The sequence below is a fragment of the Phyllostomus discolor genome, chromosome Y (genome assembly GCF_004126475.2).
Source record: "Phyllostomus discolor isolate MPI-MPIP mPhyDis1 chromosome Y, mPhyDis1.pri.v3, whole genome shotgun sequence".
In the NCBI taxonomy this organism is placed as follows: domain Eukaryota; kingdom Metazoa; phylum Chordata; class Mammalia; order Chiroptera; family Phyllostomidae; genus Phyllostomus; species Phyllostomus discolor.
The window spans coordinates 596,268-622,052 of NC_050199.1; the positions used below are offsets into that span (position 1 = coordinate 596,268).

Here is a 25,785-nt window from a genome sequence, read left to right on the forward strand (position 1 = left end):
AGCTATTTCTAATTGTCTGGTTTATGGCTCTTCTGGTTAAAATAACCTTTGTTTAATATAACTGAATCTATGGGAATTCTTGTATTTTTCCTGGTTACCTTTGTATTCATTTTTTTCTGCTTTACCTAATCGCAAATGTCAATCACTGCTAAAAATGAAAGTACAAAAACCTGCTTGTACTTGCAATAAACAGAACAGAGCATCACCGTCCTCTGAGGCGTGTTGTCGTCTGTCTCCCATCGCCGACGCCTTCCCCACCTTTCAGGAAACCCTGGACCCAGCTGCGGCTGGACGGTGGCACCCCAGGATGACCCTTCCAGACTGTCCCGGGTCCTGGGGCACTCACACACCCCTCAATGAGCAAAGGAATGCGGGAACTGCACCCAAGGGTGGGGCTCAGCTCTGCCACCCACTGCCCCCTGGGGCGGCCTGCCCATTCCTAGGAGGAAGTCCCTTTGAGGAGAGAGACAGGGGTGCATGCCCTGCCCCCACCCTTCCCCACAGGCCCTGAAACCCACAGTGTTCGCACCAGGTCCACAATAACCACACACTCAGGCTGTGAGTCTTCCCTTCGCATCGTGTTCATTGTTTCTAAGAGCATTTCCAACAGCCACAGAGACACAGGAAGTGGTCTCCGGGGACCAGGGACCCTTCCCCAGTTCCCTCAAGTGTTACCTGCCTGTCCCTCTGCAGCCTGGGGTCTCCCGTGGGTGGGTGGGTCCTCAGCTAAGGGCTCCCTGGAGAGTGGAGGACCACGGTGTCCATCCAGGACTGTGCATGAGTGATTACTGTGTGATCATCGACACTGTATAGATCATGTGTGTGTGTGTGCATCTTGTCAATCAACTTCTAGATTGTCTATGAAATCCATTCTCACTGGGAAAATCACGACTACAAGCTCTGTGTCCTACAGACTGCTGATTGGAGCTGCAAGGGAGATGGAACAGATCCATCTGAACGATACCACCGGTCACCCTGCCCACTGCCTCCCGCTGACCAGTGTGCACCGCGCTTCCTTACTCTTTAGGGACACGGACACCTTACCAGGACACAGAGTCCCAGCTGCAGAGTTTGGGGACGTTGTGGTGAACAATCACCTTCACCAGGTCCACCTTCCCCTGCCTACGCTGTGATCTTGTAAACGGGCTGATCAACCAGAGGGGGAAAGGGGAGGAGCATCTCCTGCAGGGTCACAGGACAGGCCGGCTGGGATGTCACTGGGACCTGGAAGCCTGGCTGGGGAGAGGGGAGGTGGTGGGTAGCGCACAGGGCCGGTGGAGAGAGGGCAGTGTGGACACAGCCCATGTTATGGAGGTGCACTGGCTGGAGGCCCCCGACCAGGGCCCCCACAGAGGACGAGTGGCCCAGCCAGTTGGTACTGCCCTTGTCCCGTGCAGCCCCACCAACAAGCTCCAGGTGGCACTGCTGGCCCCATTCCTTAGCCTGGGGAGTGACTCCAGCCCCTTGCAGGAAACTTTCTATCTATGGGCCAAAGTGGGGGACTGTGGGCCAGTGTCCTCCAGGGGAGTGACCCTGGGACTGGCGTGCGGGTGGCCGTCAGGCTCTGGTGGCCAGGACGGCATCCGCGATGCTCCCAGTGCGCACGGCCCGCACGTCGGTGAAGCCGTGCGCCTGCAGCAGGATGTGGTACTCGCTCAGGCTGCGCTCTCTGGCCTGGAAGAGCACCATCATGGTGAGCGACTTCAGCAAGGCAGGCAGGGGCCTGCACTTGTCCTCGTCCAGCAGCATTTCCACCAGCAGGAGGCCGCCACCTGTGTGCACGAGAGCAGCCACTGGGGTCCTGCCTGGGTCCCAGAAGAGGGGGCTGAGGGACTCCAGCCCTCAGGGGTGCAGGCTGCAGACAGATCCCACCGGGCTGGGGAATCAGTCAGGGAGGTGGAGGGGAGACAGAGAGAAAGACATACAAGGACACACAGAGAGAGAGGGAGGCAGAGACAAGACACAGAGACCCAGGGAGACCCGGGGAGACACGAAGGGACAGACAGAGGGAGTGAGCAGGGAGAAGGAAAGGGAGCAGGGACAGGAAACGGGGGCGGTAGGAAATGAGGGTGCCTGGTGGTCTGTGGGTCCTGACCAGGGTCCCTGAGGGTATGCCCTCCATTGGGCACAGAAGGAAACTTTTATTATAGGAGGGGCCCCCGTGAGCCCACCGGGGAGCCGGTGAGGGGACCCTGGGCCCCAGCTGCTTGGAGCAGCAGCAGCAGCATCCTGGCCAGGGGCAGGGGGGAGGGCAGGAAGGCGGAGTGTGGGTGTGACAGGGAGACAGGATTAGCTGAGGAGGGAGGAACTCACTGGGCAGGGCAGCCCTGGGAGGGGTCATGAGGGGCAGGAAAGGGCAGGCTCCCTCAGGGCCCTGCAGGGGGGGACAGTGACACTCAGGGAGACCAGGCTCAGGGGCAGCTGTCCCAACGTGCAGGCACTTGAGTCCACATCCTGGAGTCAAGAGGGAGCGCTGAAGACAGGTGAACTAGGCACCAGAGGGGGCATGGCAACACCTCACGTGTGGTAAAAAGTTACTTTTCTAAACAATGGACAGGTCTTCATGTGTGTCTGAAAAGGAGGTCGAAGAGGCCGTCTCACCTGGCTTGCAGCTGCGGGAGATGCGGCTCAGCAGCTGGTGCACCTTGTCGTCGGGCCAGTTGTGCAGAATTTTGGACAGGATGTACAGGTCAGCCTCCGGGAGGGTGTCTCGGAAAAAGTCCCCTGGTGGACACATAGAGGGCAATCATCCCACAGGGACTCAAGAACCAGTTCTCCCTGAGACAGAAATGGGGAGGCACCACCTCCGAACTGAACGGGAAAGGAGTCTGCTTGCAGTGGGGTGATAGGGCCCCCCTCAACCCGATCCAAGTCCTAACTCTGGAACCCGGGAGTGGCACCTTATGGAAACAGGGTGTTTGCAGGTGGGATGTGTGGAGGTGCTGAGAGGAGGCCGTCCTGGGTCAGGGTGGCCTCACATCCAGTGGCAGTGTCCTTGGAAGGGACAGAAGAGGAGACCCAGAAAGGAGGAAAAGCCACGTGGGGGTGGAGGCAGAGACGGGAGGGACGTGAGCACCAGCCCAGGGACGCCCCGCGCTCCAGGAGCTGGAAGAGGTGCAGAGCACCCTCCCTGCAGCCCGTGGAGGGACTGGGGCTGCAGGACACCTGGAATCAGGTGGCCTATCTCCAGGATGGAGGCAGGAGGAATTCCTTGCTTTTAAGGTGCCCAGGTTGTGTACTTGGCATTTAGCCAAAGAAAACAATAATACACAGGGAAACGTTTTGAAACAATTACATGTTGCTGCCCAATGAGGAAACGTTACATTGTTCCTATGCAATGGGGGCATGTGGTGTCTCCCGAAGCCTAGACCTGTTTTTCTTGTTACTCCTGAAAGGAGACAGTGTAACAGCCTCACCCAGCCCTGGCACTGTATCAGGGGTTACAGGGAATCCAGGCAGTGGTGAAAGTCCAAGGAGGGAGTGGGTTGGCGACAAGCCGACACTGGCTCATCTTATATAAAGGACCCGAGTGCTGAGGAGTTGCTACTGGATGGGGGTCCTGCAACCTTCCCCAGGTGGACGAGGGGCCCCTGTGCAGACAGAGGTGAGCACGGCACACAGACTCCCACCTGCACACACACACACCTGCAGAGGCACAGACACCACACTCACACACACACAGGGACAGGCTCCGTGTCACAGGTCAGAGAGTCCTGACCAGATGCAAAGGCACAGGAGCTCTTACCTGGCACGAAGCTGACCTGCCCTGCCTCGGGTCCATGGGGCTTAAAGAACACGGCATCCTCGATGACCTCTGGTAGGTCAAATATGGTCACCTTCAGACCCGGGTACTGCCGGGCCAGCTCGTAGGCAAGGGCGCCTGTGGACCCTGCAGGTGAAATCACACAGTGTACCCCTGCATGCCCTTCCAGGCACTTAGGGAGGCCTGGGTGAGTTTCCAAAGTGCAACTGAGGCCAAAGCCAGCAGTGTTCCGGAACATGCATTGAAGCCACTGCTGCGAAATAAAGCCAAGCATGATGCAGATGGCTGGTGTCTCCTGGGGGCATTGGGGCCTCCCAAGGTCAAGACCCTGCAGGTGAGCAGGTGAGTGGGGTGTGGACACAGATTCACAAGAGAATCGTCAGGGCAAAGTTGTGGAGGTCTGGTACCATCCCTAATCCTTTCTGGTATGTGAAAGCTGATGTGATGGCTGGTGCTTCAGCAGCCACTCTGGGCCACTAGGAGGATGGGTGTGCAGGGAGAATAGGGAAATGCAAGCTGGCAGCTCAGGAGTCCTTAGGGTGTTTTTGAGAGATAACCCCGTTTTGCAGACTTATGAGCATGTCAGTCAATGCAATATGACACAGGAAAGGCACGCCTGCAGCTGGTGACACAGAGACCCCGTGGGGTTACACACCTCCCAGGTCGCAGGCAGAGGTGAATCCAGACAGGTCAAAGGCTGTGGCCACGTGGCGAGCAGCTACCTTGGTGTGGCCGTGCATGGCCCGCATGAACTGCAGCTTCTTTTCTCGATTCTTGTAGAAGCACTCCTGAGGCAGGACAGGGTGTGAGCCGACAGGCACAGGCTGGGCCTCCTGCACCCGGGCGGCACCCCCAGCTGACGTGTCCCTGGGACTGGGCCTCTCTGTGCCTCTCTCTGTGTCTATCTGTCTGCCTTGTGACTCTGTGTCCCTCTCTCTGCCTCCCTCTGTGTCTGTCCCTCTCCCTTCTCCACCCCCTCCCCCACCCACCCTCCCTCAGGGGACTCCATCAGGACACGTGGCATCCAGAAGGCAAATGCTCGGTGCTTCCTGAGTTTCGTGCAGCCCCAGGACAAACACGGATCCCGTCCCCTCAGATCCCTTCCCCTACCCAAGCACGGAAGGAACATCTCTGGCCGGTCACCTGATAGTGGTCCTCCCCCGCTGTGCCCAGAGCCCTCTGGGTCTGGACGGTGCCCTCCCGGACAGCAAAGTCCAGGTAGGAGAAGAAGGGCCAGCTGAATTCCTCGTGGATCATGATGAGGCTGTGCAGGGAGTACTCACCATCTGATAGCAGGTACAGGGTGGCCAGGGGTGTGTTGCTGTAACCTGAAGTGACAGGTGAGGTCCTCCCAGTGAGGCTGGAGCTGGTCCCACCACGAGACCACAGCTGAGGTCCATGGGGAAGGAGCACGAACACCATCCCTGAGAGTGCTGCTCACCACATGCTGGCAGGCAGCTCCCCAGTCCACCTTGAAGGATCCACCCATCCATTCACTGGCCTTGTATCCATTCTTCCATGGACCCATCAGTCTCACTAGCTGCCTATCCATGGTCGCAGCCACCCATCCATCCACCCACCCATCCATCCTTCCATCCATGGACCCACCCATCCTCTGTCCATGCTTGCATCTGCCCAGCTAACCATGGCTCTACCCATCCATCCACCCACCCATCCATCCGTCCATCTCATCTCTGGTCTGCTCCATATCTGTATGTCCACCCAGGGGTCCTGACTCTCCATCTGCCCATCGCCCCACCCACCCACTATCACCTCCACCTTCAACAACACACTGTCTTCTTCCTTCTGTCCTTCCTTCCACCTCCCCACCGATCCATCTCTCTGCTTCCTCCCCACCCACCTTTCTGCCCACTGTATCCGAGTATCCATCCATCTATGTGTCTCTCATCTCTCCTCCCACCGCCTCGTCTGTCTCTGTAGGTCAACACCTGTCTGTGTCGAGCACACGGAAATGTCCTGCTTCTTCCGTGTCTCTGGACGTCCCTGAGTGACACAGCCCCTCCGAGGCCAGAGACATGAGGACTCACTATCCTCACACACTCACACACAGAAACACACACACACACACACATGACTTTCCCTTTCTTCTGTCCGTCCTCTGTCCCACGCTCTGGGGAACAGCCACACTTCTGGGGCAGAGGGACAGCCCGTGAGGTCATCCCTGCTGGGCTCAGAGGCCACGTCCACTCAGGGACCTGCTTCCGCCTTCTGAGGTTCTCCAGGAAACCCCTCCGAGGCCCCTCACCTCCCTCTGTCTTGTCCAGCAGGCCCAGGCCTGCACAGACGTCCAGCAGCTGTCCAGTTCCGCCCTCTGAGGCACCGATTTTCCTGGCAACGTCCGCCGTGCTCAGGGGGCCTTCGTCTCTCAGCAAATCGAACAGCTTCATCTTGCAAGCCGTGAACAGGGCCTGGGCGCGAACAGCAGCTCAGTGAGACCTGGCCGGTGGCTCGTCAAGGGCTCGTCGGCCCCACGAAAGTGCCAAGCGGGAGGTCCAAACGGGCCGGACCACGCCAGTCATCGGTGGGACCGTCTCCCCCACAGGAGGGAGGGAGGGCGAGGCGCTGGCTGGTCCCCGCCCTGCACAAGGTGTCGGCACGTCGGTGCGCATCCAGCAGAGGCTCCCGGGGGAGAAGCCCCACGTGCAGCTGCTGTGGGCTGGGCCGTGACCACCACGCCGCACTGAACGAAGGCCTGAGTGCGGGAGCCCCCAGGGGAACTCTGCTTGGACACAGAGGTCTGGTCCCGGGTGGACGGCTCCCCTGTGCTGCTCAGGGTGCATGCCCTCCTGGGACCTTGAGAACTGTCACTCCAGCTCTCTCTCTGTGTCACGAAACACCCTCTGTGACCGCTGTCGCATTTGCATAAACGCAACACACTGAGCTGTACGGGCAACGGGCGAACGAACGAACGGGGTGGACCAGGCAGGTCAGCTCCACTGCAAGACTCCCTGCGGCGTTCCTGCTTGGTCCGGAGGCCTGGCCAGGGGGCGGCCTTGCTGATGTGAGGGGAGTAATGGGTGAGTGGGCCCCTACACGAATAGGAAGAGAAACACATGACAGACGAACAGAGGGACGGACACTGGCATAGATGGACACACAGGTAAAGACATGACAGATGCATTGATGGATGGATGGATGGATGGATGGAGGAATGGGTGGATGGATGGAGGGATGGATGCATGGATGGATGGAGGGGTGGATGGATGGAGGGATGGATGCATGGATGGATGGATGGATAGAAGAATGGATGGGTGGAGCGATGGACGGACAGATGAATGGATAGATGGATAGATGGCTGGTTGGACAGATAGATGGATGCATGAATGGATGGATAAGTGGATAGATGAATGGATGGGTGGATGGATGGACGGATAAATGATGGATGGATGTGAATGGATGGAGGGATAGATGGATGGATCGAGGGGGTGGATGGATGGAGGGATGGATGGACAGATGGATGCATGGATGAATGGATGGATGGGTGGATGTGAATGGATGAGTGGATGGGTGGATAGAGGGGTGGATGGATGGATGGATGGATGGACGGAGGGGTGGATGGAGGGACGGTATGACAGAAGGAGGAAGGGTGGCAGGGAAGGCCAGGTAGCTGGCCGTGGGTGGATGGATGGAGAGGTAGGGCAGACAGATGGGCAGAAGGGACAGTGCATGGAGGACCCCTGGCTGAGGAACAGAAGAGGGAGAGCGCCCCCTGCTGGAACCACGGCGCAGCTGGAAGTCGTGACAGGGACACGAGCCTCAGGGCACGGACGGAATTGCTCTTTCTAGGAAAACGCGAGGGTGTGCGGTCCAACCCAGCACCCCCTTTCCTTCCTCTGACCGCACAGCCCACTAGCGCCACGAGGTCGCAGGAGCGGAAAGGGGGCGGGGCGAGGGAGGGGGCGGGCCGGAGTCCCGCAGCCTGAGCCCGCCCACGCAGCACCCTGGCCGCCCAGGAGCCTTGCAGGAAATGTGGGAGCCCCACCCCACTGCGCTGGTCCCGGAAGGAAGGCAGGCCCCACGTGCGTCTGCAGCCACGGAGGCGGAGGGGCGGCGGACCACCAGCAGGCACGCTGTGAGGGCTGCCCCGGGGCTCCGAGGAGGTCTGCCCACGCCCTTGCACTGCTGCCTGGGCATCGGACGCCTTTAGTGCAGGGCCGGAGAGGCGCAGGGCGTCCTGGGTCAGGGTGGGCGCGTGGCAGTGCCCTTAGAGGAGACACAGGCCCGAGGAGGAGAGGCCCCGTGAGGCGCAGAGGAGAGAGGTGCGGCCAGCAGCCCCTGGAGCTGGGAGAGGCGGGAAGGAGCCTGCCGGAGCCCGAGGAGGCCGCGCGGCCGCAGGACACCACTTGGGCTCCAGAGGTCTGGTCTCCAGGACGGAGACAGGACGGAGACAGGACGGATTCCCGCCGCTGGTTTTCGCCCCAACCGTGCCCCTCAGTCCCGGCCGCCCGGGGCCCCCGCGCGGGTCACCTTGGACACTTTGTAGCCGTCTATGAGTTCCAGGACCGCGGTGGGCGGCACGCTCTCCACCGAGGGTTTACTGTCTGCGTCCTTCGCGTGCTCCCTGCCCGGGGCCTGGGGACGGCGGCGGTCCCCCCGAGCCCCTCCCTGGCCGGGCCCCGCGCCCTTCGAGTCGCCGAGACGGTCGAAGGTGTCCACCGCGGGGATGGAATCTTGCTTCTCCCGGGGCCGGTCCTCGGGGCGCGGCGGGTGGTACAGCTCCGCCAGCTTCTTGCAGAAGCGGTTCAGGGGGAAGCCCACGACGTTGTGGAAGTCCCCGTGGATGGCCTCCACCAGCATGCCACCCAGGGCCTGGATCCCGTAGCCTCCGGCTTTGTCCCTGAGTGGGGTGGGCGGGGCCAGAGGGGAGGGGGCGGAGGGAAGGGGAGAGGTCAGAATGCGCATCCAAGGGGGCGGGCCCGAGCTCCCGGCCAACAGGCAGATAGAACGCAGCCCGCCTGCCACAACACCCCTGCCACTGGGAAGGCGGCTCCTGCTGGAAGTCGGGGCCCAGCCCAGGGTCCTCCGGCACCCCACGCCCTGTCCGCCCGCACGGACTCGGTGGAGCTGGTGTCCCCACGGTGACGCCGCCGCCCCACCCACCCTGGGGTATAGCCACGTCTGGGGGTGCAGGAAAGACCCCGGTGTGGCTGTGCTCTGCTGCTGCTGGGCTCCTGACCCTCGCAGGACACTCGGGTCCTGCCTTAGGGGGTCCCCAGCCCAGGTCTCCCAGGTGCCCGGGTCAGCCCCTTTCTGGGGGCACAGGGGTGCTGGGTCCCCTTGCTCCACCCTGACAGAGAACCCGGGACTGGGGTGCCCTGGCCCTCCCACTGCTGTCCGCAGACTTGCGTCCATGACAGGGCTGGACCCCTGTGTTTGGGGCCCGAGGACCGCTCCCGGCCTGAGCCGCAGGCCGCGGTGTCCCCGGGACGATGGCCCTCTGGCCCGTGTCCCCAGCGGAAGGAAGCAGGTCTGTCTGGTGTGTCTGTGCAGCACCTGAGCCACAGGGTGGACGTGCCGACGGCGGCCCTGTCACCCGCCCCCCCCCCCCCCCCCCCCGCCTCGGCGCCCTAGGGCGGGCGGGCCGGGGCGACACTCACAAGGGCTCCCCGCTGTGGATGTACTCCCACAGCAGCTCCTCCGACAGCTGCGAGAACCGCACCCGCGTCTCCTCGTAGAACTCCGAGACGTCCAGGTCCAGCCCGCCGCCTGCACGGACAGAGTCGGCCCGGGGACACGTCACCTCCACGTCCCTGACGGGGCCCCGCTGCGGCCACCCACACGGCACTCCAGGGGTGCTCGTGGCAGCCCCAGAATCCCACAACACCCCGATTCCCAGGGCAGAAGGTAGGGATGCTGTGGGAGGGCACTTGAGCTGCCCCTGGGACCCGGTCCCCCAGAGCCCCTGGGACCCTCTGTGACCTTGGGACGAAGGCGGAGCTGCCCCGATACCTTGGCTGGAGCACTGGACGATGGCCACGCCCGTGAACACGCTGTGCTCTTTCCCACTCAGCCTGCAACAGAAGCCGCGCCCGTGGGCGAGGGAGACGAGCGTGACCCAGGCCCCCAGTAGCGGGGTGACCCTGCACCCGGGGACTGGCCCTCACTTCCCGTGCGCTTGCTGCCCTGCTCCCCCACTGTCCCGGCCCGCAGGTTTCCAGCTCAGACCCGCTGGGCCGTGGGAAAGCCGAAACAGGGAGGAGGTCCGAGGGAGGTCCCCTGCCCAGCGGCATGCCTAGGGATCGGAGTGAAGGTCTCGGTCATGGCGATTTCTGCTCCAGTGGTGTGTGCGTGGAAGTAATGCAGCTTAAGTGCCAGGAGGCTGGGTCTGTCCTCTGCTCTGACCCAGGAGGCTGACCGGCGAGGTCAGGCAGTCACCCACGAGGACTGAGGCCCCTCCCCACGGGCCGGGTACACCCTCGCTGACGTGCGCTGGTGCCCGGGAGGCCGGCCGCCGGCCCCCACCTGGACAGCATGCTGTAGGCGTCTGTCTTGTCCACGGGCTTCTCCAGGATCAGCCCCTCCAGCGCCTGCAGGGGAGACAGAGGGCCATGTCCACCCCCCGAGCCAGGCCTGCGAGGGCCGCCCTGTCGGGAACTGACCAACAGCTGACCCTTGACACAGTCGGGTCGGGTGAGACGCGTCTGCACAGCAGAGGCGACTGTGGCCGGGTCTCCTGTCTGTCTCCTCCTGCGTGCCTGTCCCTGCCAGCGACAGGCGGTGGGGTTTTTAGAAGCCTGTGTGTTCCAACAAAACATCTGCACGATGCCCCTGATTCTGTGCAAAATGGCTTGCTGACCACAGAATAGAGACCCCTAGCAACCCTAATGCTGCCTGCTTCCCCCACCTGGGAAGTTGAGGACAGAATTCAACTATGGGCAGACCAGCTGCCAGAACGCTGAAGGAAGCTGTTGCTAGGAACGTTTCTTAAGGAGTCACCACTCAAAAGCTTAAGATTTATTACAGCCACTACCCCTCCCATACCCTGGACAGGAGTGCAAAGAAGCAAGGAGTTTTAGGTGGAAATAATAATCTCAATACATGGAAACAAATACAAAACAGGCCCCCCCCCCCCCCCCGCAAGATGTATAAATCAAAAGAGCTAGGCAAAAAACCAGTTACCTAACTGAGACAAATCTAACCTCAACGGACAATAGCTAATTTCTATATAACCTATACATCACCCCTTGCACCCTTTTAATTTAGACCAATCTCAGAATCTTAACAGACACCTGGTGCCTAATTGGCACCTGAAAGTTTGTGCCCGGATAGCTTCGTTGGCTATCTGATTGATGACCCTCTTGGTCAAATAACCTTTGTTTAATATGGTTGATCTGTGGGACCTCCTGTACGTTTTGGTTATTTCTTTGTTTAACACGATGGATCTGTAAAACCTTCTGTGTTTTTAGAAACTATTTCTGTGGCAACCGTTTCTGTTTTAATAATCACACTATGCATTGCATGTTGTATCACCTCCCCTATAAAAATTAAGATTGATTGTTCTCGGGGAGTCAGTCGGGCCCCAAAAGCCTGGCTGTGCTCCGGCACCCCACCGGGTGTCTGGCTTCATTCGCTTCGCCTGAGCCGTGCATCCTTCGGGGACCCTGAGACCCCGCCCAGGGTGGACCCTGGCACCGCCCGGTCCGAGTATGACACTCCTTCTTCAAATTCGAGGTGAGAGGCACCTGGGACATGCACACCCGCTGCAGGCCCAGGGTGGGACTCACCACGATAGTGTCCGCTCCGATGACGATGTCGGGGGCCCGCAGGTCTTTCTGCAAGAATCCGAACTCGGCTTCAGAAACGACACATTTCTGTGGTTCGGTGCATGCAGACGGCCTCACTGCCGGTGCCTGGGCTAACTTGGGAGAGCAAGGCCTGTGTGGCCCCTCGTGCTGAGCGGGGGCAGGGGTGTAGGCCCCATACACTCCCCCACAATGTGTACCCCACTGGGTCCTTGGGGCGCACTTGCATATTCACCTCCACCTGCCGAATATCAGTCTCTCAGTTCTCACTCATTTATACCACTACTCACAGGATTACCTTCATGCAGGTAGCATCCCAACTGCCATAGGATATTGTTATAACATGTAGTGATAAGCTGCATTAATGCTACACAGTGGAAGGCACCATTGTGTTCATTATAGGAAGGTATTGTACGGTAACGTGGGTGGGACATGCATTACAATAAATGATACCCATGTAAGAATTACAATGCTCTATAACATAGCAACAAAGTAATTCGCAATCTATATTACAGAAATGATACTATTAGCTACCATAGCAAGTAACCATTATTAGGTAACAATGTAACAGGTAAGCTACATTGATTCTTTACTGCAAATGACACCTTCACACTAATTACCATAGTCTGTGATATAGTAACAATGCAACAGACCTGCTATGTCAATTCTTTGTGACGAGCTGTGCTACACAAATGCTACATGAGAGGAAGAGTATGTTACACTGCAACCCTCAGCCATAAATAAGCTGCATGACTGCACACTGTGACAGCTTTTATGCAACATGTCTCCCTAAAACCTGACCCCCACCTCCCACCACCCACCCTGTGGCCCCAGATCCCCAGGTGGCAGAAGCAGAGTCCTTGCCTGGTGCATCCTCCTGGCCACCTCCAGGGCCTTCTGCTTGGCTGTTTCCATGGCATATGCATAAGGGGTGGGGAAGGAGGCTTTACTGAGATTCTCTTTAAACTTGGAAGGAACCACCGTGAACCTGAGCCCCTGCAATGGGAGAAGAGGGGCCGTGAGGGGGTGAGGGTCGCAGGAATCCCCAACAGACCGGGTTGGGTTACAGCCAGTGTGGCCTCTCAGCTCCTGTGGCCGACACTGACCTTTCCCCAATAGCCACTTCTGGGCGAGCCGGATCTCGGGGCCTAGAGGGAAGCGTGGTGTGCACCCCTGTCACTCAAACGCCTGGGGACAGTATTGACAAAGGTGCTGGGTACACGGATCGAACCCCTGGGGGTGGAACAGCTCCCAGGACATTCCCAAGGCCAGTGTTCCACCCCCACTCCCAGGGCCCAGCGACTGGAAATATACTGCAGGCAAATATGCAAAGGACAGAAATGCTGACCAGGCAGGACAGTCCCTGGGGGAGGGTGGTCTCGGACGCTGACACCCAGGGTCCGCACTGTGCACCCTGACCACAGAGGGTCAGCGGCCCCTCTCCTTGGCAGCCCTACAGAGCACCTACGTGGCTCTGGCCCTCCCCTCGGCCCCCCCTCCCCGGGCAGCCCCAGGACAGAGGCAGCTGTGCACCCTGACCTGGCCTGCCCTGCCGCCTCAGCCCGGCCACACAGGTCGCCAGACCACGAAGCCGGGCCTGAAGACCCTGACCACAGATCGCATAGGTGCCGGGTCCCCCGGGCCCACAGACCTGGACCCCGGTCACTAGGAGCTGCCCGCATCCCGCAGCCCCAAGCCCCACCGCCCGGGGTCTCCAAATCTCGGCCTGAAGACTCTGGACTTCACACCTGGTCTGCAGGCGCCCCCTGCCCGCGGAGCCCGCAATCACCGGGCCCGGGTCGCCTGGCGCCCCCTGCTGTCCGCAGGCCAGGGCCCCGAGGCCCCAGGCTCGCCCGGCTCCCCGATCAGTAACTTCCCGCTCGCTCCCTGAAACCCCACCCCGGTCCGTCCCAGACACTCACCGCGTGGCTTAGGATCTCCTGGCGCCGCGGGGAGGCGCTGGCCAACACCACGCGCTTGTCCAGCAACTTCCGCATCACCGGGTACAGGACCATGGCCGCGAGGCAGGGCCGCTGCGCGCAGGGAGCAGCCACCAGGTCCTCGGGCCCGGAGAGAGCGCACAGCCGCCGCAGCCCCGCCCGCAGTGACGCTCCGCCGGACTGAGCTCCGCTTCCCGGCCGGAGCGGCCGCGCCTCCGAGCCGGCTCCGCCCCTAACGGACGTTTGGAAGGCCCCGCCCACACTGCCCGGATGCCACGCCCCCGATCCCAGCCCTGGGTCCTCCCCGGCCAAGGGCCGATCAAGGCCCCGCCCCTCGGAAGCTCCGCCCAAGACAGGCCACAAGCGGAGCCCCGCCCCCGACGCTCGCCCCGCCCCCTCCGGGCGGAGGTTCTCGCCGTGCGGGGTCCTTCGTCATCCTTCAATGGGGGCGCGGTGATCGCACTCGGCGCAGGCGCAGCGGGGGCGCGGAGATGGGGATCCGCGTGCGCGCCGTGGGGCGCGCGCAGACGGGAGGGAGCCTATCTCCAGGCCGCCAAAGGGTGCCTGACGGACCGATGCACGGGCACAACGTCTCCGGCCACGGCGGGTTTCTGGAAGTCCGCACCGTGACGTCAGCGTCGGGGGAGGGTCCGGGCGGGTGGTGAGCGGGGCCGGAGCAGCCTGGCTTCCGACCACTGGGTGGCAGCACCTGCCCTCCGAGCTGTGATGGCGGAGCGGGTGTGGGGAGTCGCCCCCGGCACTGCCGGCTGGGAGCCACGTGGGGGAAAGACAGACAGACAGACGGGTGTGTGAGTGAAGCGGAGAGGGCTATAGAGGCATTCACGCTGTGTACATAGGTGATAAATGCATGGATAAAAAGTGATGGGGACACGGAGAGGAGGATGGACCGCGGTAGGTATTCATGATGCATAGGTAGACTAGTAATACACAGAGGACACAGGTGCAGGATGCAAACACAGACAGACCGTGTTGTTCTAAGGCAGGTTCTCCACCTCCAGGACGCCACACGGACCCCCTCCTGGGGGACCCCTCGGAGGGGTGGCCGTCCACCCGCCCGGTGCTCAAAATCGGGCTCCGATTCCCCTTGGGCCGCACTGGGCTCAGCCCACGTGCTGGGGCAGTCAAGTCCCGATTGGCTGAGGTTCGTGTCTCCCTCAAATGTCAGACATAATCCTAATAAATTAGTATCAAATATGTCATTGTTGCGGAAAATCACTCACTCTCACAGAGATGACGAAGCACAAACTTTATTCCCCCCGGGGGGCTCAGAGGGGAATCCCTAATTCTGAGCCCCAAAAGGCTGGACTGGAGCTTTTTTTTATATCCTAGTTACACGGGCAGAAAAGGAGGGGGGGCTGAGTCACCTGCTAAAGCAAGCATACAGAAGCAGGAGCAAAGGTCAGTGGCCTTGAGGTAACTGTTACCTTGGTGAGGGCTCCTAGTCAGCTCCTGGTCATACCAAAACAAAGGCACTGTGACATTTGGAAGTGTTCCAGAGAGCACTGCTTATCAAGGAAGCTACAGGGCACAGAAACCTTTAGATGGGGTTTTCTTTTCCTGCCACGTTATGAACGCTCACTACCTTCAATCATTAATATTTAATTAGCATTCACGACTCCTCAATCAGTTCATATTACTCATTAATGATATTTCTTTTTTGTTTTAGATTTTTGTTTCTTTATTTTTAGAGAGAGGGGAAGGGAGGGAAGAGAGGGAGAGAAACATCAATGTGTGGATGCCTCTCAGCGCCCCCTATTGGGGACCTGGCCCACAACCCAGGAATGTACCCTGACTAGGAATCGAACCCGAGACCCTTTGGTTTGTAGGCTTGTGTTCAATCCACCGAGCCACACCAGCCAGGGCAGTACGTCATAATAACTCTCACTGTGTCAGTCATGCGAGGGTACGTACAGCCCCGTTACAGACTGTGTGAATCATCTCTGGGTGTCGCCCAGGACTCTCTGCAAAGGTCCGGATTGAGCTGTAAGTCCCTGTTCCTCAAGCTGCCAGAGGGAGGGCGCCCAGGGGCCCCTCTTTGTCAACTGACCTGTGCACAGGACACCCGTCTCCTTGCTCCATGGGCACCGATGGCCTCTGCTCGTTTTCCTCGGGACCAAGACAGTGCAGGAGACATCTCCAAGGCAAACTCGACAACCGTTTTGGAAGGACCGACCGCTCTGAGGATCCAGCCCCTTGTCACTTCTGCAAAAACTGGGAAGCCAATCAGCGGGGCCCCTTCCCTCCAAGTCGCTATCATAGGGGCCCCCAAAGTTGCCTATTTCTACCCAGGAGATAATCATCTCATCACAAAAATAGGTGTTTTAACGGGGCACAGTTTAGATGTATGGGCAGATTGTCGAGTGAACTAGTGAGTCACATACTGTTGAACTCACATTCTTCCCGTCACGCCCACACCCTGTATTCCTGTGGCCCGTTGGTCCCACCTGGCAACCTGTGTCTGTCTGCACACTGTGTCCGAGGACCCCCAGCTTCCCAGAGTGCTTTGGGGGTCCAGTTTGAGGCCATGCCAATGTACTATTAGCCTGACCCGGATCCCTGGGATCTCGGGATTGCTGAGCACGACCGCCCCCCACTGGGGTGGTTCAGGGGGACGTCAGGTCAGTCTTAGTAACTCAGTCAAGTAACTCTTGATTCTAAGAGCATTTCCAACAGCCACGGAAGCACAGGAAGTGGTCTCAGTGGACCAGGGACCCTTCCCCAGTTTCCACAAGTGTTACCTGCCTGTCCCTCTGCAGCCTGGGGTCTCCCGTGGGTGGGTGGGTCCTCAGCTAAGGGCTCCCTGGACAGTGGAGGACCAAGGTGTCCATCCAGGACTGTGCATGAGTGATTATCTGTGTGATCATGGACACTGTAGAAATCATGTGTGTGTGTGCATCTTGTCAATCAACTTCTAGATTGTCTATGAAATCCATTCTCACTGGGAAAATCACGACTACAAGCTGTGTGTCCTACAGACTGCTGATTGGAGCTGCAAGGGAGATTGAACAGATCCATCTGAATGATACCACCGGTCACCCTGCCCACTGCCTCCCGCTGACCAGTGTGCACGCGCTTCCTTACTCTTTAGGGAAACGGACACCTTACCAGGACACAGAGTCCCAGCTGCAGAGTGTGGGGACGTTGTGGTGAACAATCACCTTCACCCAGGAAACCTTCACCTGCCTAAGCCATGAGCTCCCAAAAGAGGCTGAGTAACCAGTGGGGAGGGAGGGCAGGACGATCCCCCACAGGGGACATAGGACAGGACAGCTAGGTTGTCACAGGTACTGGAAGTCTGGCTGGGGAGAGGAGAGAGGTGGTGGAATGTACTCACGGCTGGTGGAGAGAGGTGGTGTAGACAAGGCCCCTGTGAAGGGGACATCCGAGCCACAAGGTCAGCTGGCCAGGCCCCCACAGAGGATGTGTGGCCCGGCATCCTGAAGGGAAGGACCCCAGCTGGCACTGCCCTTGTCCCGTGCTGCCCCACCAAAAAGCTCCAGGTGGCGCTGCTGGCCCCATTCCTTAGACTGGGGAGTGACTCCAGCCCCTTGCAGGAAACTTTCTATCTATGGACCACAGTGGGGGACTGTGGGCCAGTGTCCTCCCTGGGGAGTGACCCTGGGACTGGCATACAGGTGGCCGTCAGGCTCTGGTGGCCAGGACGGCATCCGAGGTGCTCCCAGTGCGCACGGCCCGCACGTCGGTGAAGCCGTGTGCCTGCAGCAGGCTGCGGTACTCGCTCAGGCTGCGCTCCCTGGCCTGGAACAGCACCGTCATGTTCAGCGACATCATCAAGGCGGGCAGGGGCCTGCACTTGTCCTCGTCCAGCAGCTGTTCCGCCACCAGGAGGCCGCCACCTGTGTGCACGAGAGCAGCCACTGGGATCCTGCCTGGGTCCCAGAAGAGGGGGCTGAGGGACTCCAGCCCTCAGGGGTGCAGGCTGCAGACAGATCCCACCGGGCTGGGGAATCAGACAGGGAGTTGGAGGGAAGACAGAGAGAAAGACAGACAAAGACACACAGAGAGAGAAAGAAAGAGGCAGGAACACAGGGACAGAGGAGATGTGGATGGACGGCAACACAAAGAGAGACGCAGAGGGAAAGACACAGGCAGACACACGTGGAAACACAGAGAGAGGGGGAGACAGAGACAAGACACGGAGACCCAGGGAGACCCGGGGAGACACGAAGGGACAGACAGAGGGAGTGAGCAGGGAGAAGGAAAGGGAGCAGGGACAGGAAACGGGGACGGTAGGAAATGAGAGTGCCTGGTCCTCTGGGGGTCCCCGCCAGAACCCCTGAAGGTATGCCCTCCATAGGACACAGGTGGAAACTTTTCTTATAGGAGGTGCCCCCGTGAGCCCACCGGGGAGGAGGTCAGGGGACCCTGGGCCCCAGCTGCTTGGAGTAGCAGCAGCAGCAGCCTGGCCAGGGGCATGGGGGAGGGCAGGAAGGCGGAGTGTGGGTGTGACAGGGAGACAGGATTAGCTGAGGAGGGAGGAACTCACTGGGCAGGGCAGCCCTGGGAGGGGTCCCCTGGGGCAGGAGACCCCAGGCTCCCTCAGGGCCCTGCAGGGGGGGACAGTGACACTCAGGGGAGCCAGGCTCAGGGGCAGCTGTCCCAACGTGCAGGCACTTGAGTCCACATCCTGGAGTCAAGAGCGAGCTCTGAAGTCTATAAACTGAGCACCACAGGGAGTGTGGCAGCCCCTTATGGTGCATAAAAGTTACTTTTCTAAAAAATGGACGGGTCTTCATGTGTGTCTGAAAAGGAGGTCGAAGAGGCCGTCTCACCTGGCTTGCAGCTGCGGGAGATGCGGCTCAGCAGCTGGTGCACCTTGTCGTCGGGCCAGTTGTGCAGAATTTTGGACACGATGTACAGGTCAGCCTCCGGGAGGGTGTCTTGGAAAAAGTCCCCTGGTGGACACATAGAGGGCAATCATCCCACAGGGACTCAAGAACCAGTTCTCCCGGAGACAGAAATGGGGAGGCACCACCTCCGAACTGAACGGAAAAAGAGTCTGCTTGCAGTGGGGTGATAGGGCCCCCCCTCAACCCGATCCAAGTCCTAACTCTGGAACCCGGGAGTGGCACCTTATGGAAACAGGGTGTTTGCAGGTGGGATGCGTGGAGGATCTGAGAGGAGGCCGTCCTGGGTCACGGTGGCCTCACATCCAGTGGTAGTGTCCTTGGAAGGGACAGAAGAGGAGACGCAGAAAGGAGGAAAAGCCACGTGAAGGTGGAGGCAGAGACGGGAGGGACGTGAGTACCAGCCCAGGGACGCCCGGCGCTCGAGGAGCTGGAAGAGGTGCAGAGCACCCTCCCTGCAGCCCGTGGAGGGACCGGGGCTGCAGGACACCTGGAATCAGGTGGCCGATCTCCAGGATGGAGGCAGGAGGAATTCCTGTGCTTTTAAGGTGCCCAGGTTGTGTAATTTATATTTATCCATAGAAAGCAATAATACACAGGGAAATGTTTTGAAACAATTACATGTTGCCGCCCAATGAGGAAATGTTACATTGTTATTATGCAATGGGGGCATGTGGGTGTCTCCCGAAACCTAGACTTGTTTTTCTTGTTATTCCTGAAAGGAGACAGTGTAACAGCCTCACCCAGCCCTGGCACTGTATCAGGGGTTACAGGGAATCCAGGCAGCACTGAAAGTGCAAGGAGGGAGTGGGTTGTGGACAAGCAGACACTGGCTCATCTTATATAAAGGACCCGAGTGCTGAGGAGTTGCTACTGGACGGGGGTCCTGCAACCTTCCCCAGGTGGACGAGGGGCCCCTGTGCAGACAGAGGTGAGCACGGCACACACATACCCACCAGCACACACACAACCACCTGCAGAGGCACAAACACCACACCCTCACACACACAGCGACGGGCTCCGTGTCACAGGTCAGAGAGTCCTGACCAGATGCAAAGGCACAGGAGCTCTTACCTGGCACGAAGCTGACCTGCCCTGCCTCGGGTCCATGGGGCTTAAAGAACACGGCATCCTCGATGACCTCTGGTAGGTCAAATATGGTCACCTTCAGACCCGGGTACTGCCGGGCCAGCTCGTAGGCAAGGGCGCCTGTGGACCCTGCAGGTGAAATCACACACTGTACCCCTGCATGCCCTTCCAGGCACTTAGGGAGGCCTGGGTGAGTTTCCAAAGTGCAACTGAGGCCAAATCAAGCAATGTTCCGGAACATGCATTGAAGCCACTGCTGCGAAATAAAGCCAAGCATGATGCAGATGGCTGGTGTCTTCTATGGGAATTGGGGCCTCCCAATGTCAGGACCCTGCAGTTGAGCAGGTAAGTGGGATGGGGACACAGCGTCACAGAGAATCCCAAGGGCAAAGTTGTGGAGGTCTGGTACCATCACGAATACTTTCTTGTTTGTGAAAGCAGATGTGATGGCTGGTTCTTCAGCAGCCAGTCTGGGCCACTAGGAGCATGGGTGTGCAGGGAGAATAGGGAGATGCAAGCTGGCAGCTCAGGTGTCCTTGGGGTGTTTTTGAAGAGATAACCCCATTTTTCAGTCCTTTGAGAATGTAACTAACATGAAATACAACACAGGAAAAGGCACGCATGCAACTGGTGACACAGAGTCCCCGTGGGGTTACACACCTCCCAGGTCGCAGGCAGAGGTGAATCCAGACAGGTCAAAGGCTGTGGCCACGTGGCGAGCAGCCACCTTGGTGTGGCCGTGCATGGCCCGCATGAACTGCAGCTTCTTTTCTCGATTTGGGAAGAAGAACTGCTGAGGCAGAGCAGGGTGTGAGCCGACAGGCACAGGCTGGGCCTCCTGCACCCGGGCGGCACCCCAGCTGACCTGTCCCTGGGACTGGGCCTCTCTGTGTGTCTGTCTGTGTCTATCTGTCTGCCTTGTGACTCTGTGTCCCTCTCTCTGCCTCCCTGCGTGTCTGTCCCTCTCCCTTCTCCACCCCCTCCCCCGCCCACCCTCCCTCAGGGGACTCCATCAGGACAGGTGTCATCCAGAGGGCAAACGCTCGGTGGCTTCTGAGGTTCGGGCAGCCACAGGCCACACAGGGATCCCGTCCCCTCAGATCCCTTCCCCGACCCACGATGGAAGGAACATCTCTGGCTGGTCACCTGATAGTGGTCCTCCCCCGCTGTGCCCAGAGCCCTCTGGGCCTGGACGATGCCCTCCCGGACAGCAAAGTCCAGGTAGGAGTAGAAGGGCCATACGAGTTCCTCATGTACCATGACGTAGCTGTGCAGGGAGTACTCGCCATCTGACAGCAGGTATAGGGTGGCCAGGGGTGTGTTGCTATAACCTGAAGGGACAGGTGAGGTCTTCCCAGTGAGGCTGGAGCTGGTCCCACCACGAGACCACAGCTGAGGTCCACGGGGAAGGAGCACGAACACCATCCCTGAGAGTGCTGCTCACCACATGCTGGCAGGCAGCTCCCCAGTCCACCTTCAAGGATCCACCCATCCATTCACTGGCCTATGTGGCCATTCTTCCATGCACCCATCAGTCTCACTAGCTGCCTATCCATGGTCACAGCCACCCATCCATCCACCCACCCATCCGTCCATCCACCCACCCATCCATCCGTCCATCTCATCTCTGGTCTGCTCCATATCCGTATGTCCACCCAGGGCTCCTGACTCTCCATCTGCCCATCGCCCCACCCACCCACTATCACCTCCACCTTCAACAACACATCCCTCTTCTTCCTTCTGTCCTTCCTTCCCCTCCCCACCGATCCATCTCTCTGCTTCCTCCCCACCCACCCTTCTGCCCACTGTATCCGAGTATCCATCCATCTATGTGTCCCTCATTCCTCCACCGGCCGCCTCATCTGTCTCTGTAGGTCAACCCCTGTCTGTGTCGAGCACACGGAAATGTCCTGCTTCTTCCGTGTCTCTGGAGGTCCCTGAGTGACACAGCCCCTCCGAGGCCAGAGACATGAGGAGTCACTATCCTCACACACTCACAGACACACTCACAGAAACACACACACATGACTTTCCCTTTCTTCCGTCCGTCCTCTGTCCCACCCTCTGGGGAACAGCCACACTTCTGAGGCAGAGGGACAGCCCGTGAGGTCATCCCTGCTGGCTCAGAGGCCATGTCCACTCAGGGACCTGCTTCCGCCTGCTGAGGTTCTCCAGGAAACACCCCCGAGGCCCCTCACCTCCCTCTGTCTTGTCCAGCAGGCCCAGGCCTGCACAGACGTCCAGCAGCTGTCCAGTTCCGCCCTCTGAGGCACCGATTTTCCTGGCAACGTCCGCCCCGCTCAGGGGGCCCTCGTCCCCCAGCAAATCGAACACCTTCATCTTGCAAGCCGTGAACAGGGCCTGGGCGGGAACAGCAGCTCAGTGAGACCCTCCCTGGGGCCTGAGGAGGGAGCGTGGCCCAGGGGGACGTGGACCTCAGACACCTCGTCTCCAGGACACAAACAAGACGAGCTCCCGTGGGTCAGCCCCCAGGTTGTACCCTCCCTCCCGGCCACCCCAGGAGCCTCAGCAGGTCACCTTGGACCCCTTGAAGCCGTCTATCAGTTCCACAATGGCAGTCGGGGGGAGGCTCTGCACCGTGGGTTTGCCATCTCTGTCTTCCACAGCCTTCCCGTGTTTCTGCAGAAACCAGAGCTGAGCTTCAGAAACGACACATTTCTGTGGTTCGGTGCATGCAGACGGCCTCACTGCCGGTGCCTGGGCTAACTTGGGAGAGCAAGGCCTGTGTGGCCCCTCGTGCTGAGCGGGGGCAGGGGTGTGGGCCCCATACACTCCCCCACAATGTGTACCCCACCGGGTCCTTGGGGCGCACTTGCATATTCACCTCCACCTGCAAAATATCAGTCTCTCAGTTCTCACTCATTTATACCACTACTCACAGGATTACCTTCATGCAGGTAGCATCCCAACTGCCATAGGATATTGTTATAACATGTAGTGATAAGCTGCATTAAGGCTACACAGTGGAAGGCACCATTGTGTTCCTTATAGAAAGGTATTGTACGGTAATGTGGGTGGGACATGCATTACAATAAATGATACCCATGTAAGAATTACAATGCTCTATGACATAGCAACAAAGTAATTCACAATCTATATTATAGAAATGATGCTTTTAGCTGCAATAATAAGTAAGTGTTATTAGGTAACAATGTAACAGGTAAGCTACATTAATTCTTTATTGCAAATCATACCTTCACACTAATTACCATAGTCTGTGATATAGTATCAATGCAACAGACCAGCTATGTCAATTCTTTGTGACGAGCTGTGCTACACAAATGCCTACATGAGAGGAAGAGTATGTTACACTGCAACCCTCAGCCATAAATAAGCTGCATGACTGCACACTGTGACAGCATTTATGCAACATGTCTCCCTAAAACCTGACCCCCACCTCCCACCACCCACCCTGTGGCCCCAGATCCCCAGGTGGCAGAAGCAGAGTCCTTGCCTGGTGCATGCTCCTGGCCACCTCCAGGGCCTTCTGCTTGGCTGTGTCCATGGCGTATGGGAAAGGCGTGGGGGAGGGGGCTTTCCTGAGATTCTCTTGAAACCTGGAAGGAACCACCGTGAACCTGAGCCCCTGCAATGGGAGAAGAGGGGCCGTGAGGGGGTGAGGGTCGCAGGAGTCCCCAACAGAACGGGTTGGGTTACAGCCAGTGTGGCCTATCAGCCCCTGTGCCTGACACTGAACTTTCCCCAGTAGCCATTTCCAGCAGAACCGGATCTCGGGACATAGAGGGAAGGGAGGTGTGCACCTCGTCACTCAAATGCCTGGGGACAGTATTGACAAAGGTGCTGGGGACTCGGATCGAACCCCTGGGGGTGGAAGAGCTCCCAGGACATTCCCAAGGCCAGTGTTCCACCCCCACCCTGGGGTCCCAGCACCTGAAAACATACTGCCCACAAGAAATGCAAAGGACAGAAATGCTGACCAGGCAGGACAGTCCCTGGGGGAGGGTGGTGTCGGACGCTGACACCCAGGGTCCGCACTGTGCACCCTGACCACAGAGGGTCAGCGGCCCCTCTCCTTGGCAGCCCTACAGAGCACCTACGTGGCTCTGGCCCTCCCCTCGCCCCCCCCCTCCTCGGGCAGCCCCAGGACAGAGGCAGCTGTGCACCCTGACCTGGCCTGCCCTGCCGCCTCAGCCCGGCCACACAGGTCGCCAGACCACGAAGCCTGGCCTGAAGACCCTGACCGCAGATCGCATAGGTCTCGGGTCCCCCGGGCCCACAGACCTGGACCCCGGTCACTAGGAGCTGCCCGCATCCCGCAGCCCCAAGCCCCACCGCCCGGGGTCTCCAAATCTCGGCCTGAAGACTCTGGACTTCACACCTGGTCTGCAGGCGCCCCCTGCCCGCGGAGCCCGCAATCACCGGGCCCGGGTCGCCTGGCGCCCCCTGCTGTCCGCAGGCCAGGGCCCCGAGGCCCCAGGCTCGCCCGGCTCCCCGATCAGTAACTTCCCGCTCGCTCCCTGAAACCCCACCCCGGTCCGTCCCAGACACTCACCGCGTGGCTTAGGATCTCCTGGCGCCGCGGGGAGGCGCCGGCCAACACCACGCGCTTGTCCAGCAACTTCCGCATCACCGGGTACAGGACCATGGCCGCGAGGCAGGGCCGCTGCGCGCAGGGAGCAGCCACCAGGTCCTCGGGCCCGGAGAGAGCGCACAGCCGCCGCAGCCCCGGCCGCAGTGACGCTCCGCCGGACTGAGCTCCGCTTCCGGGCCGCAGCGGCCGCGCCTCCGAGCCGGCTCCGCCCCTAACGGACGTTTGGAAGGCCCCGCCCACACTGCCCGGATGCCACGCCCCCGATCCCAGCGCTGGGTCCTCCCGGGCCAAGGGCCGATCAAGGCCCCGCCCCTCGGAAGCTCCGCCCAAGGCCGGCCGCAAGCGGAGCCCCGCCCCCGACGCTCGCCCCGCCCCCTCCGGGCGGAGGTTCTCGCCGTGCGGGGTCCTCTGTCATCCTTCAATGGGGGCGCGGAGATCGCACTCGGCGCAGGCGCAGCGGGGGCGCGGAGATGGGGATCCGCGTGCGCGCCGTGGGGCGCGCGCAGACGGGAGGGAGCCTATCTCCAGGCCGCCAAAGGGTGGCTGACGGACCGATGCACGGGCACAACGTCTCCGGCCACGGCGGGTTTCTGGAAGTCCGCACCGTGACGTCAGCGTCGGGGGAGGGTCCGGGCGGGTGGTGAGCGGGGCCGGAGCAGCCTGGCTTCCGACCACTGGGTGGCAGCACCTGCCCTCCGGGCTGTGATGGCGGAGCGGGTGTGGGGAGTCGCCCCCGGCACTGCCGGTTGGGAGCCACCTGGGGGAAAGACAGACAGACAGACGGGTGTGTGAGTGAAGGGGAGAGAGCTATAGAGGCATTCACGCTGTGTACATAGGTGATAAATGCATGGATAAAAAGTGATGGGGACACGGAGAGGAGGATGGACCGCGGTAGGTATTCATGATGCATAGGTAGACTAGTAATACACAGAGGACACAGGTGCAGGATGCAAACACAGACAGACCGTGTTGTTCTAAGGCAGGTTCTCCACCTCCAGGACGCCACACGGACCCCCTCCTGGGGGACCCCTCGGAGGGGTGGCCGTCCACCCGCCCGGTGCTCAAAATCGGGCTCCGATTCCCCTTGGGCCGCACTGGGCTCAGCCCACGTGCTGGGGCAGTCAAGTCCCGATTGGCTGAGGTTCGTGTCTCCCTCAAATGTCAGACATAATCCTAATCAATTAGTATCAAATATGTCATTGTTGCGGAAAATCACTCACTCTCACAGAGACGACGAAGCACAAACTTTATTCCCCCCGGGGGGCTCAGAGGGGAATCCGTAATTCTGAGCCCCAAAAGGCTGGACTGGAGCTTTTTTTTATATCCTAGTTACACGGGCAGAAAAGGAGGGGGGGCTGAGTCACCTGCTAAAGCAAGCATACAGAAGCAGGAGCAAAGGTCAGTGGCCTTGAGGTAACTGTTACCTTGGTGAGGGCTCCTAGTCAGCTCCTGGTCATACCAAAACAAAGGCACTGTGACATTTGGAAGTGTTCCAGAGAGCACTGCTTATCAAGGAAGCTACAGGGCACAGAAACTTTTAGATGGGGTTTTCTTTTCCTGCCACGTTATGAACGCTCACTACCTTCAATCATTAATATTTAATTAGCATTCACGACTCCTCAATCAGTTCATATTACTCATTAATGATATTTCTTTTTTGTTTTAGATTTTTGTTTCTTTATTTTTAGAGAGAGGGGAAGGGAGGGAAAAGAGAGGGAGAGAAACATCAATGTGTGGATGCCTCTCAGCGCCCCCTATTGGGGACCTG

The 25,785-nt window shown here is 59.4% G+C and overlaps 2 protein-coding genes across 2 annotated transcripts; both read right to left on the reverse strand.

Moving 5' to 3' along the window:
• Window positions 1–1,378: 1,378 nt before the first annotated feature.
• On the reverse strand, window positions 1,379–13,628 carry LOC114489870 (probable bifunctional dTTP/UTP pyrophosphatase/methyltransferase protein). The gene is made up of 13 exons (XM_028503711.2): window positions 13,449–13,628; window positions 12,391–12,522; window positions 11,509–11,556; window positions 10,247–10,311; window positions 9,734–9,795; window positions 9,382–9,490; window positions 8,252–8,621; window positions 6,030–6,192; window positions 4,907–5,091; window positions 4,419–4,551; window positions 3,746–3,889; window positions 2,602–2,724; window positions 1,379–1,772 (listed from the first exon to the last, which is right to left on the reverse strand). The coding sequence occupies exons 1-13, from the start codon at window positions 13,539–13,541 to the stop codon at window positions 1,558–1,560; spliced, it is 1,842 nt and encodes a 613-aa protein (XP_028359512.1). The 5' UTR covers window positions 13,542–13,628; the 3' UTR covers window positions 1,379–1,557.
• A 2,825-nt stretch (window positions 13,629–16,453) lies between these two features.
• On the reverse strand, window positions 16,454–24,148 carry LOC114489896 (probable bifunctional dTTP/UTP pyrophosphatase/methyltransferase protein). Its single transcript, XM_028503750.2, has 9 exons — window positions 23,979–24,148; window positions 22,920–23,051; window positions 21,983–22,084; window positions 21,643–21,805; window positions 20,591–20,775; window positions 20,105–20,234; window positions 19,430–19,573; window positions 18,281–18,403; window positions 16,454–17,344 (listed from the first exon to the last, which is right to left on the reverse strand). The coding sequence occupies exons 1-9, from the start codon at window positions 24,069–24,071 to the stop codon at window positions 17,130–17,132; spliced, it is 1,287 nt and encodes a 428-aa protein (XP_028359551.1). The 5' UTR covers window positions 24,072–24,148; the 3' UTR covers window positions 16,454–17,129.
• Between the last annotated feature and the right edge of the window lie 1,637 nt (window positions 24,149–25,785).

Coding starts and splice junctions, on each gene's coding strand:
- LOC114489896 (XM_028503750.2), bottom strand. CDS start 24,071: ATGGTCCTGTACCCGGTGATGCGGAAGTTGCTGGACAAGCGCGTGGTG. Junction 21,806..21,982: donor ACGGCTTCAAGGGGTCCAAG/GTGACCTGCTGA, acceptor GTTCCCGCCCAG/GCCCTGTTCACGGCTTGCAA. Junction 17,345..18,280: donor CTCCCGCAGCTGCAAGCCAG/GTGAGACGGCCT, acceptor TCGTGCACACAG/GTGGCGGCCTCCTGGTGGCG.
- LOC114489870 (XM_028503711.2), bottom strand. CDS start 13,541: ATGGTCCTGTACCCGGTGATGCGGAAGTTGCTGGACAAGCGCGTGGTG. Junction 12,523..13,448: donor AGGAGATCCTAAGCCACGCG/GTGAGTGTCTGG, acceptor CTCCCATTGCAG/GGGCTCAGGTTCACGGTGGT. Junction 11,557..12,390: donor TGGCCAGGAGGATGCACCAG/GCAAGGACTCTG, acceptor GGATTCTTGCAG/AAAGACCTGCGGGCCCCCGA.